Raw genomic sequence first — 19,863 nt, 5'->3', positions numbered from 1 at the left:
GGCTAACAAACATTATCCCTCATATCCTGAGTTGGTGGTGCTGAGTTAATGAAGAAATAAACACTGACCTCTCACTGCACTGGTAGAACTGATTGTTTAATTTGGGTTAAATATTGATTTTAATCAACACACAACTCGTATTTTTTCAAAGGATTAAACATTTTCCTTTAACCCATTCCTTGCCGTGGTAGAATTTTTGTAACTTATTTTATTCTGGAGAAAATGTAGAACTCCGATTAACAGATTTGGGATGCCATTTTGTAGTTATGTGTAATGTTTTGCTGTAATGCTGACAATTTGGGAAGACCTTACACACACACACACACACACACAACTACTCTATCACACGCAAATACAAATGAAGCCTTTTTTACGAAAAACCATTAGGTGAGTTAAATACCGTATGGATTTTCTTATTTTTTATTCTAGGGTACAAAGAACCTACAAAGAGTATCACAATTTGTTACATCGATTTTTTTGGTAAAGCTTTTTTGTTACGAAGACTTTTTTGTAATGTTCTGGAAAACACATAGTGAAATACAGTGTGGAGGGTAATAGTTTGCTGCTTCTACCACCTTGATGCATTCCCGTGTTTATTATTATATATATATATATTTTTTTTGTAGATTGAAATATTAACTTCCATTATTTCTTCTTCCTAGCTTACCTGCCTATTCAATTTGTGTGTACATACATTCATATATATATATATATATATATATATATATATATATATATATATATATATATTATATATATATATATATATTCTATGATGGTTATCAGTATACTTTAACGGATGTCAGTTTCTTTTATTCTGAATCAGTGTAAGTGAAAGCCCATGCAGTGGTAGGCTATCCAGCATTTTGTAGCCCACAAGGTTTACCAAGCCTGAACAATCACATTTTTATATGAATTATCAGCCCATCTTCAGTTTATATTTAACTTTTTCCATAGCTGAACGCTATGTTTTTAAATCACGTATCCGTCCCTTTCTGTTATTTATTTTTTCCCTATTTCCAGTAAATTCTTCTTAATCATCCACTGCTTCACACAATCCCCCTTTTTTTATTTCAAAAATTGACATAGGCAAGGTGTAGCGGTAGTATGAAGGCTGGGTTTGGGGAGGGCTGGGGTGAGAGTATAGAAGGGTCAAGGTGAAAGCTTTGGAGGAATAAGACGGGGTTGTCTGGTTTAGGGTGAGAGCTAGAGTGAAATAGTGAGGGGGAAGTCGGACCTGTTTGGTTTAGGGTGAGCACAAGGGTAAAGTAGACAAGGATTAGTGTTAAATTCAAGGCTGGGATTTGGTTAATGCGAGAACCAGTGAGGAAAAAGCTATTGACGGAGGTGAGAGAAGAGAGGCTAAGGACTTGGGAGGTGAGGGCTGGTATACAAAGCCTTTAGTTAACCAGCAGAAGGTGGTGCTTGCGAGGAGGGGGGTTCTGCTGGGGTGAGGGCTTTGGGGGAGAGGGCTGCTGGGGGAGTGAGGGCTGCTGGGGGAGTGAGGGCTGCTGGGGGAGTGAGGGCTGCTCCTGAGGGGGTGGCAGATCCTTCACGACAATCTCAGCATCAGCGTTGATCTCCTGCACATCCCCTCTGCGTCCGTTGGGGTCAAAACGAGGTGGTGGCGGGAAGGAGGGAGGGCCGGCGATGGGAAGTACTGAGGGCTGTGGCATAAGGGCGATGGGCTTTGGGGGTATCATGATGTCCTTGGGCAGGGGGTTGGTCTGGATGCGGATGTTACGGGGCAGGTGGGGTGGGAGCATGGGGCCATGGAACTTGGGGATGATTTTTGGTGCCTGCTCAACGGCGATAGGTCCGCGGAATATAGGGCCGTCGGGGAAGATGGGGCCACGGAACTGAAGGCCATCAGAGGGAGTGGGTCCGCGGAACTGAGGACCATCAGAAGGAATGGGTCCACGGAATTGAGGGCCATCAGAGGGAATGGGTCCACGGAACTGAGGACCATCAGAGGGAATGGGTCCACGGAACTGAGGGCCAGTGAATGGAATGGGGCCATTGGATCCGGGGTCATCAGAGGGAATGGGGCCAAGGAACTGAGGGTCATCTAAGGGAGCAGGGCCATCAGAGGGAATGGGGCCGCGGAACGGAGGTCTGGGCTCAGAGGGCTCCAGTTCAATAATGTTGCCTCGGAACTGCTTTGAGGGCTGGGCTGGGGTGAGGACGGTGTGAATCCTGGGTGGACCAAACTCCTTAGGGGCGGCAGGCAGGGGGTTGGAGTGGGGTGGGGGTGGGGGTGGGGCTTTCATCTCCATGTGGGTCACGGGGCGGTCATCTCTACGGGCACCACTCAGCACTGCAAGGTCAAAGAAGATCAAGGTCAGTAATATGATAATAATACTATGAATAGGAAGATAATAAGAGTACAGTGTTAAAAAGAGTATGACAATAGTAAGTCTGATTAAATGCATGAATGTGATTACAACATGATTGTTCCGATACGATAAGTAATAATAAGAATATGGTAATAATACGTTACTGATACTGTTAAGATAATGGTAACAATGAGCATACGAGGATGTTGTTATGACTGTGACGCATAAGTAGTGTCTTATTGCTGCCATTTTAGTAATCACAATCAGTTGTAACCAGTCCTTCACCCTACAGTGGTTTTTCGTGGATGTTTTTGGCCGCTCACAACCACTTAGCAGCAGTACACCTTTGGATGCATGACTACCTCTGTCTGCTCATGTCATGTACGCCAATTTATGTGTGTACCGGCTGCTGATCGAGGTTGGAAGATTGCCACTCTGAGTGACACTGTGACCCCGGTATCAAAATATTGACTGAGTAAATACAAATTGAGCGGGAATCTATTTAAATCATGGACGTATTTCCCTCCAGTAATCTATTTTTTACATGGATTTTCAATTGACCTATTTTCACCATAGACAAACATCGAATCTCCTTTTCCCCATGGATCTAATTCTCCCATGAACATTTTATACTCGTACTCAAAAGACCTGTGTTTTCATTTGGTCATATTTCCCCAAAGGACGTATTCCCCTATTGACCCATTCCAACCATGGACATCTTTACCATAAACCTATCCAAATGGACCTGTTTTTCCCCAGCCATTCACTCCATTCACATACCCGCCCACTCACCCAGCATAGACTGTTTCAGTAGTAGGACGATTTCTCAGCAACATCACACACACACACACACACACACACACACACACACACACACACACACACACACACACAGCAGATTTTATAGAAGAGAAAGGCCCATATTGTCCCTGGTTAAGAAGGTTCTTACAGCACCTCTTCCTTATCAGGTTAGTACTACATCTGACACTTTAATTATCTCCTGTACAGCATTTACATTATGCATCTGTGTAGACATAACAATGATTAAGATATAGGAGAGTGAAGAGATGCAACCGTTTTTATCTGCAAAATAAATCGTTAACGAAGATGCCACGAAGCCTCATAGACGCCAGTTAAGGAAGCTTGTAGTACTTCTTAGTTAGCAGTTTATTTCCGTTTCTTGTTTGTTAATTCATTCAAGTGTGTTATTTATATATATGGCTGGGGTGATGGGAGAAGTAAAATGCACGAGTAATGAAGAAAGGAATGGCGTTGGTAATGAATGGTGAGGGAATGTCTCAAATTTGTTATACGCAGATGATGCAGTACCAGACAAGAGCTTGGTAGACTAGTGCAGAGTTTTGCTGATGTCTGTGAGCGTCGTGCCTCGAGGGTAAATGTAGAAAAGAGTAAAGTGATGGTAATCGAGAAAGAAGGTGACTCCCAGTGTGATGTCACAGTGAATGGAGGAGACTGGAATTGGTGAGAGAGTTCAGATACCTGGGTACAGTGATAGAAATGTGCAAAAGATGTAGAGAGTAAAGTGCCACAAGGAAGGAAAGTAGCTGATGCCATGAATGTCTTGATATGAAACAGAGGCTTGAGTGTTGTAGCTACATGAGGCTTACATGAAGGAGTGTTAGTACCAAATTTAACATATGGATGTGAGACTATGGTGTGGCATGAAAATGAGAAGTCAAGAGTGAGAGCAGTGGAGATGGGACTGCTGAGGAATGTATGTGGAGTACAGAGAGTGGATAGGATACGAAATAATGTGATTCGTGAAAGATGCAGAGTGAGGAAGTCTGTGGACACCAGAATCGAAGCGAGTGTGCTGAGATGGTATAGTCATGTGGAGAGAATGGATAACATTAGAGTGGTTAAAAAGGTATATCTAAGCGAATTTGAAGGAGGGAGGGGAGGAGGCAAGGTAGGCCAAGGAGAAGGTGGAGGGATATGGTGGATGAGTGTGTGAGAAAAAGAGTAATAGAGGTCGGTGAGGTTAGGGGACTGACAAGAGATCGAGCTGGCTGGATGAATGTTGTGAGAAGTGCATGATCAGGGATTTGGCACCCCTTTTTAACGTGACAGCGTTCAGATTGACTCTATCGGATACATTTATGAGAAGCTACAGAAGTTATGAAAGTTTTTAGCGTATCAGATAAAGCCAGGATTCCGGGGGCTTGAATGTTCAGTGAATGGAAGCGTGGCCCATTGGATTGGGCAAACTTGGGCTGTCCGGACGTTGCTACTCCTCACCCTGCCCTAGAGTGGGAAAGGAGGTCCGGATGATGATGATGATATTTATATACTGTACGTCGATATTAGATAGTACAGATAACATACTTAAGATCTGAAAGGTGAAAAATGCAAAATAAATAATTAAGGATGAGGTGCTACGAGACCTCCTAAGCCGACCAGAATATGAGGCTAATAGGGGTATTCTAAGTGACACAGGATGTTTCATTGCACCTTTTCCATTGCGATTTACTATATTTTGCATATTACAGCTTAGCAGTCTGGCACATGTCATTATACCGGTTTAATGTTGACATAGTTTGAGTCAAATAACAATACAAGATGATACTGAGGTGCTATGTAGATTACAGAACAAATCGCTATGGAAGAAGTGCTTAGACATCTCCAGAACCATTTAGAATAACACCCTAAAAGCGAAGGTAAAGGTGTGTGATGCCATACCGTTGAAGTTCTTGGGCAGGAAGGGTGCGGGACGGAGGTGGATGCTGGGCAGGCTGATGGGGTCCTTGGCGGCACGGGGCTGTGGCAGGGGCAGGGGCATGGGCAGAGCACCTCGGTGCAGGGAAGCCAGGGACACTGGGGCAGGGAATGGCTGGGGTGGGGTCAGAAGACGGGGCATGCGGGGTGACACTTTCACTAGGGGCTGAAGCTGGATAGGCAGCATCTTGCTACGGGGGCCGTCGTCAATTTCAGGGGAGAGACGAGGCTGTGGGCCGAAACGGGGGTGTGGGGCCAGGATGGAAATTGGGCCACGAACACCAATGGGCACAAAGTTACGTCCCTCCACAATCATCTTGGGGGCGGGGAAGCAGGGGTTTTGGGGGCCGCAAGGGACAGGGCGGATGGGGACTGGGCGAGAGGCGAGCATCTTCATAATGGGGCCGAGGACGGAGAGGGGAGGAGTGGGTCCGCGGGGTCGGGGGGGTCGGCTGGGGTCCTGGCATGTCACTATGATGGCCTTGGTCATGATACCGGGGCCCAGTGGCTGCTGACGACGCTCCACCTCACAGTTCACATCACGACCAGCCTGTGAGATAGGGGCAAGCAAGTAAATATACAATTGTCTGTGTCACGGAAGGGAGGGACAAAAGCAATAAATTAAAGCTTGTTTGCACCTAGTCTATTTACACATAGAACTGTAACAGGGAGCTGGATTTGTAATGCGAAGGTTGCATGTCACAATTTGCAGAAAAGCTTGTTGGGCGCTTTCCTTGTACGTCACGTTTATATGCGCTTCTGTGATTGCAGGATGAGTGGGGCTGGAGAAAATAAATAAAAGAATGTGCCGGGGGGGGGGGGGAAGCAAATAAAGTAAAAACATGCAAGGTATCAAGATGTATATGACAAAGATTACAACCCCTTTGTTTAAACTTAGTACTCGTTAATTGACAGAATGGCTGCATCTTAAATTTGTCTGTGAATTACAATCCCAAGCCAAAATTTCTGCTCATTCTTCAAACCTACAACTGCCTGGAGAGAAATTGTAGGGTCCAGTGTTAAGTTGGTGGTTCGAAGATTCATCAAACTACACAACTGATTCATTCATGTAAGGCTTTGAACTACAAACAAGAGGTCTTATTTCAGGGAGACATCCTGGCTATAGCTTCCTCTCAGGCAAGGGTGAAAGTAGACGACGAACACTGTGGTCCATGAGTGTACTGAAGTCAGATGCGCGAGTCCGTTTTCTTCTCTGATGCCTCTTTCATCGATGGATTTGTTGATGCTTCAGTGTGTTGTAGTGGCCTGTGGTACATTTTATCGTTCATCTTTGGGTGATAGTCTACACTTTTCTCCACTTCATGGCATTCAAGCATTTAAGACTCCAGCAATGATAGAAGCAGCAGAAGCGAACGAACTTTTGTATCTGACTTCATCTGTCTACAGCCAAATGCCTAGGCATGGAGGTGGTGGTTATAAACAAATCGACTCTGTGACATCCTATTGTCCCCCACCATCGTGTCCTCCCTCCATCTCACACCACTTTCGTTCATCTACCTCTTCACTCCGGCCTTTTACCTCATCCTCGGTCTCCCTCTCATCCTCTTTCCCTCCGCCTCACTCACATACTCTCTTAGTTAATTTCTCACTCTCTATTCGCTACACGTGACCATCTTAGGGTACTGCTACCACTCTCCAGCACATCTGCATCAGCACCATAACACTCCCAAAATTCTTCATTTGTCTGTCCGTCTCTCCACTTACCTCCAATGCTCCTGGCAGACGACCCATTTTCACCCCTCTCACTCTTGACTTATGTCCTTACAACTAAGTCCGAGCTTCATTTCCATACGCAGGTGTGGAGTTCACAATACTGGGTTATTGTGGTTTTACAAATCAAGTGGTTATTCTCCTCAATACACGTTTTTTTCCCATTACACAGAGAGGGGCTTATCATGGTGCTTCTTCACGCAAGTAATAATACCTGATGTTTTACTGCTATTCAGTAGCTATCTGTTTTTTTTACCTGGGATACCCGTTAAACACCTTGATTAGGAGTAGCCTACTAAAATGCATGCACAGCTTCGCTGGTGCCATAACTAGAGGAAATCTTATGAAAACATTAACACTAATGTGTTTACGCCATTCAGTGGTAACCACCACATAATCAAAAACCCAATAACTCTGAATGAGTTATACACAGAACTGTTATGGGAGGATGTATGCCAGGATTAGCGTTAAGGCCAGAGAGACTGTTTTGTACTAACGAGAGCGGGGTTGCCCAGGATGAGGTCAATGGGGAGTCTGATCTTCTTCATGTGGTCAAGCTGGGCAGAGAGAATGTCCTGCAGTGCCTCCTCTTCTTCCTCTTCCCTGGCCAGCTCCTCCTCCACTGCCTTCTCTGCCTCTTCCACCTGCTTCACCAGTTCCTCAACCTTCTGAAATAATGTACAATAATCGTAATCACCATCATCCTTAATTATTTTTTTTCTGCCTCCCACCTCTTCCCTCCCCTCTAAGCGCCTTTCCTATTTGCCCTTCCTTTCCTCACTATCTCTCCTTCCCCTCATTCCCTATGTTCCAACCTCCCTCTTTCCCCACCTTCCACCTCTCATTCCCTCAGACATTTCCTTCCTTCAACCTTCTCTCCCTTACGTTCTTCCCTTCCTCTCTCCAACCTTCACATCTTTACGTCCTTCGCTTCCACACCTTCTCTCTTCAAATTCTGCCCATTCCTTCCCTACCTCCTCCCTTCAAACTTCTTTCTCTTCTGTCCTTTTCATCCTCACCTCCTCCCACCAATCATCCCTCCTTCCCCCTCCCCCCCTCCCTCCTTACCTCTGGGGGTAGGGGCGCCTCCTCCACCACCTCCAGGTCAATCTTGGGCAGTGTGGTATCATCTCCAAGGTCGAGGTCATTCTCCTTCACCTCCTCCTCCTCCTCCACTCCTTGCTGCTGCTCCTCCTCCTCCTTCACCAGCTGCTTGCCCTCAGCCTTCACCTCCTCCTCCTCCTCCACCTTGATCGGCTCATTCCCCACCAGACTGCTCGCCCTCGGAAGCTCAAGGAATCCGGCCGACTTGAGCTTCTCCAGTTCAAGACTCTGCTGGAAAAAGAAGTGTTGGTTAGGTTTAGCCTGAGATTCCTGGAAAAAATAAAAAAGTGTTAAGTTTACTGTGTTCGAGACCCTCCTGGAAAAAAGAAGGTGCTAAGTTTGTTGCGTCTCAGGCCCTCGTGGCGAATACACTAAGGGAAAAATATATAAAAGACTGTGAACTGTATATGTACCAGGAAGTCTAATGTACTGTTACTTTACGAACTTCATACGGAGAAAAAGTACTGAACTATGACTCTGCGAATTGTATATGTACTGAGAAAAAAGTTGTGCTGTTGCTTTACGAGCTGTCCATGAACTGGGCTAAAAAACAAAACCAAAAAACTTGTAATGTTACTTTGCCAACTGTCTGTGCATAATGACATCTAAAACAAATAAACTTGGAGTATTTTCAGGTAGAGCTAAAAGTATGGTTCAACGTGATAGGATCCTGTAGTTAATTTTGAAGCACTTAAGTGAAATTCGTATTTTGTAAGAAGAAAATCTGATAATATTAATATCAGCTCATTTTTTTTGTTTTCCCATTTCTCTACCTGGGTGTGTAGTAGGCTCTTTGTTAGCTTTGCCTTATATTATCTCTGAAATACCTCACAGTGTGTCATTGTAGGCGTCCCACCCCAACATCTATAGGGGAATCACTGACCGTCACTGTATATGTCCACCATGTACCAACCTCCATTTTTAAATGCGGAAACATCTCCACGACCCAGGTTGTCCCTCAGTGACTCACTAAGGAAACGAGCAGCTCAACTCCCGTAGAATTTAGCATCCCAGATGCATCCGCATCTACTACATAGAGGTTTAGTGGGTAAAGGAATAGAATGAAGATGATGATGATGATGATGATGATGACTGTTTTATAATTATTTTGTCGATTGCGTGCTTACAGTACGTTACCTCGATTTTTAGCGGAAAACAGGTAGATGATGATGAAATTTAGTTATACCAAAAATACTTGCTCATCCACCCATTTTCTTAGCGAAAATGATGATGATGATGATCTATATGATGATGAAGATGATGATGGCAGCGAAAAAGCTGATCGTTTGGTTACCTGTGGACACTGGCATGCCCTGGCGTTGAGGTAGTTGGAAGTGATGATGAAGAATCCAATGATGAATGACGACACCACCACAGTGACGCATATCAGCTTCACGATCTGCACACGGCTGCTCTTCCCGCCACGGTACGCCTGCAAGGATAAGACAAGGATAGTAAGGTTAGATCATGATAAGGTGGATTAGTACATATTGGTGTAATTAACCTGGCAGGGTCTCATCAGTAAGCTCTGTCCAGTAGCCTTCCGTAAATCGTGTGTGTGTGTGTGTGTGTGTGTGTGTGTGTGTGTGTGTGTGTGTGTGTGTGTGTGTGTGGATAGATAAAGATGGATTGATAAACAGATAAACAGATAGGCTACACACACACACACACACACACACACACACACACACACACACACACACACACACACACACACACACACACACACAGCACTACAAGGAGGATCTGTGCTGAGTGAAATCGACTCATACCAAGAACAATAAATCATAAAGTACATATCGCAGTTATTGTTGTTGTTGTTGTTATTATTGTTGTTGTTGCGGTCCCAGGCTCATTTGAACTTTGACCCCAGTGGACTACGGGCTTAAACTGTCCTCCTGCATTCCACCCTCCTCCTTTCGGGGAATAGGGAGGTAGTTGAGGGACGTTCGTATAACTAGGCAGAGAGACGCCCGGTTGAATCAGTGCCACCACGTGAAGGCGCCCCTCTACATCCACGGCTCTCTCTCTCTCTCTCTCTCTCTCTCTCTCTCTCTCTCTCTCTCTCTCTCTCTCTCTCTCTCTCGTAATAAGTGAGGGCAGAGTGTGAAGGCCACTTGGGAGGGAAACGCAATGTTTGCATCTCTCTCTCTCTCTCTCTCTCTCTCTCTCTCTCTCTCTCTCTCAGGGTTTAATGACAGATTTAATAAGCCTACTGTCAGTTACTTTAATCAATGCATTAGTACATAAAGGGGAGAGAGAGAGAGAGAGAGAGAGAGAGAGAGAGAGAGAGAGGAGGGGGGGAGGGGGAGATAAGGCACAGTTTACCTTGAAAGAAACTGCCAATTGGGTCTTATGGGAGAGTCCTTGTGACCACCGTTACTGCCTCTCTCACTCTCTCTCTCTCTCTCTTATTTATGTTTATCTACCTATCTATCTATCTATCTATTTGTGTATATCTTCATCAGTCTGTGTGTGTGTCCATCATTCTCTCTCTCTCTCTCTCTCTCATAAACATAATTATAATACCTACAAGAATGGTCTATTGTTCCATCGTTTTTATCTGTCCTTAACCTCCATTTTTCTTCCATATTTCCCTCCTTCCCTCTCTCCTTTATCTATCTGGTTTTTATATGTATCTATCAGCTAGTTCTCATTCTGCTACTTTTATCTCGCTCTCTGGACCCTACCTCACCCCATCTATAGGCGGGAAGAAGATTTGGATGATGATGATGATGATGATGACGATGGTGGTGAGTACTATTATTGTTATTATAACCGTAGTAGTAGTAGTAGTAGTAGTAGTAATATTATTAATGTGTGTTTAGTTTTCTTATTGTCATAGTTTTTTGCTCGTCCTTTTCACAAAATAAGACCAATACGTAAGAAAAATACGTATTTAGCTAATACGTACGCTCTCTCTCTCTCTCTCTCTCTCTCTCTCTCTCGTATATATATTAATTGGATAACGAAAAAGCAATCAATACCAGTGAATGAATTTAAATTTTCATAAAGCAAACCTGAGTAAAAACGGCTGTGTGTGTGTGTGTGTGTGTGTGTGTGTGTGTGTGAGAGAGAGAGAGAGAGAGAGAGAGAGAGAGAGAGAGAGAGAGAAATACAACGCTTTCCCTCCCAAAACATTCATCCTTACTATCTTCACACAACATTCTTCAACTTCGGGATACAAATGAAGTTATGACGGGGTTAAAGGAGACAGTGGTTATGTTTATTTTAACCTAGAAAAGATCCCTAACCTCTTATAGCTCGGTTGATGGCCAAGTGTGTCAGATTGGAGGGCTGAATGATCTAGTAACCAAGGAGACCCATCCCTGCCTCATAACCAAGCCCCATTGCAAGTCACGAAACCAAGGCTTCAGTTTGTGCAAATGACCTGGTTCCCTCAGATGAAAACAAACCGACTAAATAAATGTAGCAAAATCGCATGGCGTTAGCAACAATAAACAAAAATTACAAGCTAAATGACAAACACAATAAATAAAGTCATCAGTTGGAATGGGTCAATAATTATTCATATAGAAACCGACAAAAGAAGAAGAAAAATGACCCAACCACATAAATGAAGGAAAAACAGATGGCCCAATCGCGTAAATGAAGAGGAGCCGCGTAAACGAAGGAAAAACAAATGACCCAACCGTGTAAATAAAGGGAGGAAGCAGGAGACAATACCGCGGGTTTGTCCTTGACGCCGTCTCATGGTCGGGACAATTCTAGCATTCCTTCTTCACTGACACCAGGCCATTTTATTCATCAGTAACAAAAGCCTTAGAGGTTGCAAAAATTAACTGCAAGAGTTGTCATCATGGTGTAACATGTTTGCATTTTTTTTTTTTTTTTTTTTGAGCGTCTCATAATTCCGAGTTTGTCACATGTTAAAGTTAGATAATATGCTGTGTGAAGGCATCTGAGAGAGAGAGAGAGAGAGAGAGAGAGGGGGGGGGGGCAGGTAATTCACACAGGACTCCGAAGAGGATATCCTTTTCGTTTAAATGGAGGATGGAGGAGGCCAAGGGTGAAGGCTTCTCTCTCTCTCTCTTGTTTATAAAACTAATTAAATTTTACGATAAATTTCTATTATTCACCTTTAGTCTGTCTATTCATTGTCAGACGCCTTAATCCCGTGAGGGGTGGTCACAAAGAAACCACCTCCACGTCGCTGTTCCCTGCCATTTGACTGCCCTCCCTCCAACTCACACACCCCTCCCTATCCCTCCATCTCATCCTTGGTCTCCCCTACCACCTCGCTACCACACTCCCACACACTCTCCTACTCAGTCTTTCATCCTCCATCCATTCCTCATGGCCAAATAATCTCAAATTATTTATCTTAACACTTTTAGTCTCATTCACACCAACACCATTAGTCTGACTTATTTATTATATTGATTATGTTCATCTCATCTTGCTTGTCTACTTACTTAATATTAGTAGTACTTGGCAGCGTTAAATACATTAGCGAATATACTTCCTTCACTTTGACTTGGCAGATATTTTTGTCCTTTTGTACCTTATTTCCTGTAGCTCAGTGACAGAATCAATTACGGCCTACATCCTTGCTATGGCAGTTTTTCGTGACGAGTACCATATTCTAGTGTTCATCCTGTTATAACTCAGCATTCAAGATGGAGAGATGGCAATTTTACGCCTTGTTAAAGTGAAGAGAATAAGTACATTGACAGAGAGACATTGACAGATAAAAGTACGCCACCAAACATTCTTAAAAGTCACCATATAGCAGACACTGAACAAACATCAGAAGGAAATAACTGAATATCACGTATATCCACCGAAATTCATTGGAGACTCGCCGAACACGCCCAGAAAACCGAAACATTGAGATAAACCCGAAGGCAGGCGGAAAACCGAACGAGGTCTGAGGAGATCACGTTGAGCGCTCCGAGTCCTTGGTTGCATCCGCTGCTTGTTTTTTTTTTTTTTTTTTTTTTTTTTCTCAGCTTTTTTTTCTCCCCCTCTTATCATTATTCATCCCGTAACTACGTGTACCCTCAGTGAACCATTTAAACTTGCAAAACAGCTATACGCTCAGAGGAACTGCCATGCGTCCATTGTGCACAGTTTTTGCATATCTTTGGTACTGTGAAGTCAGGTAGTGTTTTGGCGCGCGACAATCATGCTTATTTACGTCCACACCCCCTGGTTCCCCTTGTGTTACGGCATGTGACGCACTGACGGGGACCTTGACTAACGGAGACTGTCGCTGCTACTTGGGCGGGGAAACCGACGCCTTCGCAGAGAATGAGAATAAATGTGTAGCTTGCCTGCTGGGGTCGAGCCGTGCATTCGTAACAAAAACTATACTATTTTCATCTTAACTTGGCCCAGATTTTTGTTGTTTTGCAGCTTATTTCACGGCGCTCAGTGGCAAGTTAAGACACAACAAAAGCTACATACTTTTCACCTTAACTTGGCCCAGATTTTTCGTCTTTTGCAGTTTTGTTCTCGTAGCTCAGTAGCGAAAAAAAAAAAAAAAAATGGCTGTACATCTTTCCCATAGCATTTCGTTACCAGCATCGTATTATTGTGTTAATGTCTTGTTTTGGCTTAGCACTCGAAATGGAGATATTGCAATTTTACGCCTGTACGCCATATACTCTAAATTGGCCTAAAATGCCATCTCTCCATCTTGAACGCCGAGTTGTAGCCATAGATTGACGCTAGAATATGATGCTAGTTAAGGAAAAGTGTTGTGAAGATGCAGGGCCGTAGTATTATCTTATTCTGCCACTGAGCTACGTGAAATAGATGCCAAGGGATGAAAATCTGGCCCAAGTTAAGGTGAAACGAGTATAGATGTGACGAGCGAATAGTGCCAATCTTCCCTCATCCTATATTTGTGGTGGTAATGGGGCAATTATCTTACTTTTCACGTAGGCTTTTGATAAACGAGAGGGATGTAGGAAGAGGGAAGTTTGCTTGAGTGATCTTTTATCAGGTAACGTCAGATTGCCGCATCCTGTTCATACCTCCTGCATATTATCATCATCATCACTGGTGGTAGTAGTAGTAGCAGCAGTGTACACAGATCCGTAAATATGTTGGGTTGCAGAGAGTGTATTTAGATGGTATGGCTACATGAAAAGGACTGAAAGGAAAAACGTGGTGCAAATGATATATATAATAAATTAAGGTTTGGGTTGGAGACGAAAACAGAGTGGATGTTTATAGCGGGCGAATGTGTGGATGGTATATGCGAGATATGGACATCAAGGAAGCGAAGAATAAACAAATAAATATATAAATATAGATGGATGAAATTATGAGGATGCACGCCTCGAGGTTTGCATTTTCTTTTTTTAGTTCATGGTTAATTTCTTCAGTAATAAGATAAGGATAGACTTTCGAACTGGAAGGGTTGGATATAGCCTCCATTACCCCCTTGACGAGAGAGAGAGAGAGAGAGAGAGAGAGAGAGAGAGAGAGAGAGAGAATCATTATACTGTTAAATGGCGAGAGAAAGCTGTAGACAGTGGCACTTGAGGAATGCACAACAAAAGATAACAATGATAAGAAAAGCGAGATGCCTGGCAGTTCTTTTGTCAGCATGCGGAAGAAGGGGGTGGGGGAAGGCTTGTGGGGGAGGGGGAAGGCTTGGAGGGTGGGGGAAGGCTTGTGGGGGAGGGGGAAGGCTTGGAGGGGGGGAGACTTCCACGCACTGATAGAATTGTACAGTCATCTAACCCACGCCCACACTTACTCCTACACCCACACCCACCTACACCCTCAAGCCTACACCCAGCTTCACCTACACCCTTACTTACACCCTAACTTACACGTACCTACACCCAGTTACACCTACACCCTAACTTACACCCACACACATTTATTCCCACACCCAGCTATACCTACACTCTAACTTACACCCACACACACACAGTTATAACCTACACCCAGTTACACCAACACCCTCACTTACACCCACACACACTTATGCCTACACCCTAACTTACACCCACTCTAACACTAATGCCTACACATACACTCCACAACCGTTTAACCGTCACTCCACAACCGTTTAACCGTCACTCCACAACCGTTTAACCGTCACACCACAACCGTTTACCCGTCACTCATGGGCTGTTTTACTGTGTTTTCCCCGTTCATTGTAAGGCTCTGTTAGTTTCCGTAAATTGTTGAACAGAGAGAGAGAGAGAGAGAGAGAGAGAGAGAGAGAGAGAGAGCGCTAACACAATGACGAGAGTAATAACATACAATACATCCGTCACCTTATTGTTAACAATTTCCGTTCTCTCTCTCTCTCTCTCTCTCTCTCATACATAGCAGACTAAAAAGCATATTACTATATTTACATATAGAAAAATTAAGACAGATATATAGATGGAAAAGACATACAGAAATTAGACGTGAGATAGAGATAGAGAGAGAGAGAGAGAGAGAGAGAGATAGAGAGAGAGAGAGAGAGAGAGAGAGTACAAAGAAAAGTTATATTGATAAGTCGATATATCTCTAAATAAACAAAGGTGGCAGAACAGATTGATACATACAGACAGACAGACAGATAGGTAGGCTAGATTCAGAAGGGACAGACAGACATACAGACATAATGCTAGGCTAGATGGCAGAGTAGTGCTAGACAGACAGGCAGAACAGACAAAAAGCTAGACATAAGATTTAAGAATATTATTACTTAAGGAACGACACTTTTCACTTCAAACGCAATCCCTCCATCTTGAATGACGAGTTGTAGCAAACAGATTAATGCAACGATATGATGCTAGTCACGAGGAAGTGCTACGGAAAAGATGGAGCCGTAACATTTTCCTTTTTTGTTCATGAGTTGCGTGAAATAGACAGAAATAAGTTGAAAATCTTTGCCAAGTTAAGATGAAAAGAGGAAAGATGTGGTGCTTCTGCTGATTATCTATTTAGCTATCTATCTATCTACTTGCCTATTTTGCTGTTTGTCTATCTATATAACGATGCGTCTGTCTATATCACTATCTATCTATCTATCTATTCTGCTGTTAATCTAAATAAGTATCTGACTGTCAACCCGTATCTTCATCTATTTACCTATCTCCATATCTATCTGTCTGTCGACCTATCTATCTTCTGTCTATCTATCTACCTGCCTGTCTTTGTTGTCTATCTATATCTATCCATCTCTTCCTCTAAGTACCATCAGTGTTAAAAAGTCTATCTGCATATCTATCTGCCTGTCTGTCTGTCTATCTACTTATCCATCTGTGTGTCTCTCTACCTATTTGTCTTTATTGTCTATCTGTATCTATCCATCTATCTATTTATCTATCAGTCTATCTATCTACCATCAGTGTTAGAAAGTTCCATACACCTTTATATGTAATTAGACTTTCTCCACTGACGTCATCGCTGGCTTTTCTCTTCCTTCTCGCGGTGGTGCCGATAGGAGTGGGTGGTGGGCCTGCCCGGTTATACAAACGTCCCTCAACTCCCTATCCACCGCACGGAAGACGGTGGACTGCAGGAGGAGGGCAACTTCAGCCTGCAGTCCACTGGGTTCACGTTCAGATGGACCTAGGGTTGCTACTATTACTATTACTACTACCATTACTACTACTACTACTACTACTATGACGGTGTTGGTGGTGGTGATGGTAGTAGTTGTGATGATGATGATTTGTTTGTGGTAGCAAATGTAGGCTACGTGTGACAATGGTGGTGAAGATGCTGCTATTGTGTGTGTGTGTGTGTGTGTGTGTGTGTGTGTGTGTGTGTGTGTGTGTGTGTGTGTGTGTTGTAATGGTGGTAGTTGTGTTAATGGAGGAGATAGTAATGATGGCTCTTTGTGGTAGTTGAGGTAATGGGGGTAGTTGTGATAATTGTGGTAGTTGTGGTGATTGTGGTAGTTGTGATAGCTTGGGAGGTGAAAGCGATAGTTAAGGTGCTGAGGGAGGGAAGTAGGGGGGATGGAGGGAGGTAAAGACGGAAGGAAGGGAGGAAAGATATAATAGAGAGAGAGAAAGGGAGGGAAAGCAGAACATAAAGGAGAGAGAGAGAGAGAGAGAGAGAGAGAGAGAGAGAGAGAGAGAGAGAATTTTCGTTTATTTTCAGTTTATTTCCCGTAACTCATTATACAGTCCTACGGCTCAACATCCCTGCCATGGCACTTCTTCGTGACTAGCATCATATTTCCAGCAACAACTCAACTTTCAAGATGGAGACATGGCAATTTTACGCCTAGTTAAAGTGAACAGAGTATAGTTTAATTTAACTGGTATACTCTAACCATCAACACACTATTCTATTCAGCTGTAGGTAACTCGATCGTATAATATGTCATGGGAGGTTTCGTAGCGCCTCTTCCAAAGCGATTTATTTTTTACTGTACACTTGATCTTGAGTCTTGACTATACTGCTTATTTAATTTTAATGTCTACCCATTGCACATCCATCATTTAAATAAGAATACAGTACTGAAGCATAACATCCAGAATAAATCGCTTCAGAAGAGGAGTTTTGTAAGTTCTGAAGTCACTTAGAATAAGACCGTTAGCCTCTTTTACCCACTGGCCTGCATTATATTTGATTTATTTATGTATTTATTTATTCATATTACTACTAATTGTAATGATCAGGATTCATGAAGACTCTATCTAACCCTCCAGTTTTAAATTAAGAAAAAATAAAACAACACTACGTCACGGGATTCAAGATGTAAAAGATAACGGTGGAGCAGACGCCATGGGGTGCCTAGCCACGGTGCTCATCTCCTTAACTTAGGCCTTTGAGCGTGTGGAGGGTAATTCACAAACGCTTCAGAAATATTAGGCCATTGTAGTATCCACGTTACCATATAGTTACCTCCTCAAGTGTTACCCTCAGCAGGCTATAGTTTTCTTTCCTTAATTTGGTCCAAATTTTGTCCTTTTGCCGTTTATTTCGCGTAGCCAGCAACGTATGAGAGAGAGAGAGAGAGAGAGAGAGAGAGAGAGAGAGAGAGAGAGAGAGAGAGAGAGAGAGAGAGAGAGAGAGAGGTGGGGTGAAAGGAGGAAGGCTTATCATGCTGTGATGTAACTGGGAAGTGAATGTTGCATGTGTGAGAGGCCAATGAACCTATACACACACACACACACACACACACACATCCAGCAGTCATAAAAGCCTGAACTAAAGTCGGTTTTTTATCACCTGACGGAACTAGGACACTCTCATACCTTTCAGACGTGCTGGCGTGGAATTCGATAAGCCTCAAGCGTATTCAATTCTTTTTAGCCATTCTGTTTATACTTATTCATTCCGTCTATATTTATTCATTCTATCAGTCATTCTTTTATACGTATGGACTCTATAAATTCATCCCCTCCATTCATTATATTTATACATCTTCAGTTCATTCATTCTCTTCATTCTATATATACTGATTCATTCTCTCTTCAGTCTATACATACATATTCATCTCTCCTCTTGCTCACGGGATTTCCTCACAGATTTTGGTTCAGACGCCCGTTAATCCTCACAAGAAAAATCTGTTAATCCTCCCAACCCAGATTCATCTCGCCAGGTACAGGTGAACGAATATATAAAAGAAAAAACGAACCATCTGAAACACCCCATAGTATACATATAAGGTTTTCACTGTATTTCGTCAGTTGTAAAATTTCTTCGGTCGGAACGCTACCTGAAACACCTGGACGTTACCTGAAACACCTGGCGGCCGATTTTCTGTTTTTGGTCAGTTGAGGAAAAGGGCAATACTTCGGCTCCACATCCATTCCATAGCACTTCTTCGTGACTTGTATTCTAAGCATTCAAGATAAAGGTAGGGTAATTCTAGGCCAGGTTAGAGTGAAAGGGGTGTGAATATAAGCATAAAGATCAGTCTACACACACACACACACACACACACACACACACACACACACACACACACAACTATAAACCCCTAGACAAGAGAAATACAATACATGGAAATATAGCTATAAATTTTTTGTTGCCTAGCAGAGTGTGTGTAGTGTTGGCAGCCTTCCTTCCTCACGCTCACGCCCCACCATTGTCACACACACACAATGGCCGCTTTTCCTGCCGCTACCCTCACGCTGCTTTCCAAATTACCCGTTGAAGCGAAAATACAGCTAAACATACACGGCTTTAAAATGGTAAATAGAGTAGAACTCTGTGTGTGTGTGTGTGTGTGTGTGTGTGTGTGTGTGTGTGTGTGTGTGTGTGTGTGTGTGTAGACCCGTCCCCACTCTGTACACCAAACCAAATATTTACATGAATAACTTTCCCTTCATTAAACACCTCTAAATTTACTGGATTTATTTTTTTCACTCTTCCGTAACACCTCTTCCTTAGCGATTTATTTTGCACATTACACATCGGTATCATCTTGCAGGTCCTTGTCAGTGGTGCAAACTATGACGATATTAAGACAGGAGATTTCTATGATGTATGTAAAATAAATCGCTAAGGAAGAGATGCCAAGTAGAATAAGGAAGCTCCCTAACGCCTCCTCCTTAGCGATTTAGTCTTGGATATGGAGTTAGTATCCTTGTGTTCTCTGTTTATGCAGAGTATGGCGATATCGGAAGGAGTTAACACAGACGAGGACAGCAGGGTATAATAAACAAAATAAACCGCTTAGGAAAAGGTGTTGGGGAGCTTCCACAACCGACGAGAATACCCAACTAAATCTTTACATAAAAATCTTTCCCTCCACCATAAATTTATTGTCTAGGAATGAAAAATTAATATATATTTTAACCCCAATTCGGCCCAAAAATGCTCTGTCTCCTTCTTAAGTGCTGAGTTGTGTCAATTGATTATCACTAGATTATGTTGCTAATCATGAAGTACTGTGGCAAGGATATAGAGCCGTAGCATTTTTTTCCTGCGAGATGCATGTAATAAGCTGAAAATGGAAAAAAAAATCTAGGCCAAGTTAAGGTGAAAGGAGTACAGTATTACGAACTGTGAC

At 43.1% G+C, this 19,863-nt stretch overlaps 1 protein-coding gene across 2 annotated transcripts in view; it reads right to left on the bottom strand.

The window, feature by feature from the left end:
• Positions 1–1,036: 1,036 nt before the first annotated feature.
• Positions 1,037–19,863, bottom strand: part of LOC145410444 (uncharacterized) — a 43,857-nt gene continuing 25,030 nt past the window's right edge. Inside the window, exons 2-6 of one of the 2 annotated variants that reach the window (XM_080280596.1) lie at positions 9,202–9,339; positions 7,872–8,138; positions 7,301–7,471; positions 5,037–5,622; positions 1,037–2,317 (exon numbers count right to left, since the gene is read on the bottom strand). In XM_080280596.1, the coding sequence (XP_080136722.1) occupies positions 1,401–2,317; positions 5,037–5,622; positions 7,301–7,471; positions 7,872–8,138; positions 9,202–9,339 (2,079 nt within the window). In that variant the 3' untranslated portion in view covers positions 1,037–1,400. The remainder of the gene's footprint in view (positions 2,318–5,036; positions 5,623–7,300; positions 7,472–7,871; positions 8,139–9,201; positions 9,340–19,863) is intronic. The other variant, XM_080280597.1, reaches the window with a different exon arrangement.

The sequence above is a fragment of the Coenobita brevimanus genome, chromosome 85 (genome assembly GCF_032717465.1).
Source record: "Coenobita brevimanus isolate Jiangsu-jjx chromosome 85, ASM3271746v2, whole genome shotgun sequence".
In the NCBI taxonomy this organism is placed as follows: Eukaryota; Metazoa; Arthropoda; class Malacostraca; order Decapoda; family Coenobitidae; genus Coenobita; species Coenobita brevimanus.
Note: the sequence above shows the minus strand (reverse complement) of the source record. Positions and strands in the feature narration are given on the sequence as shown.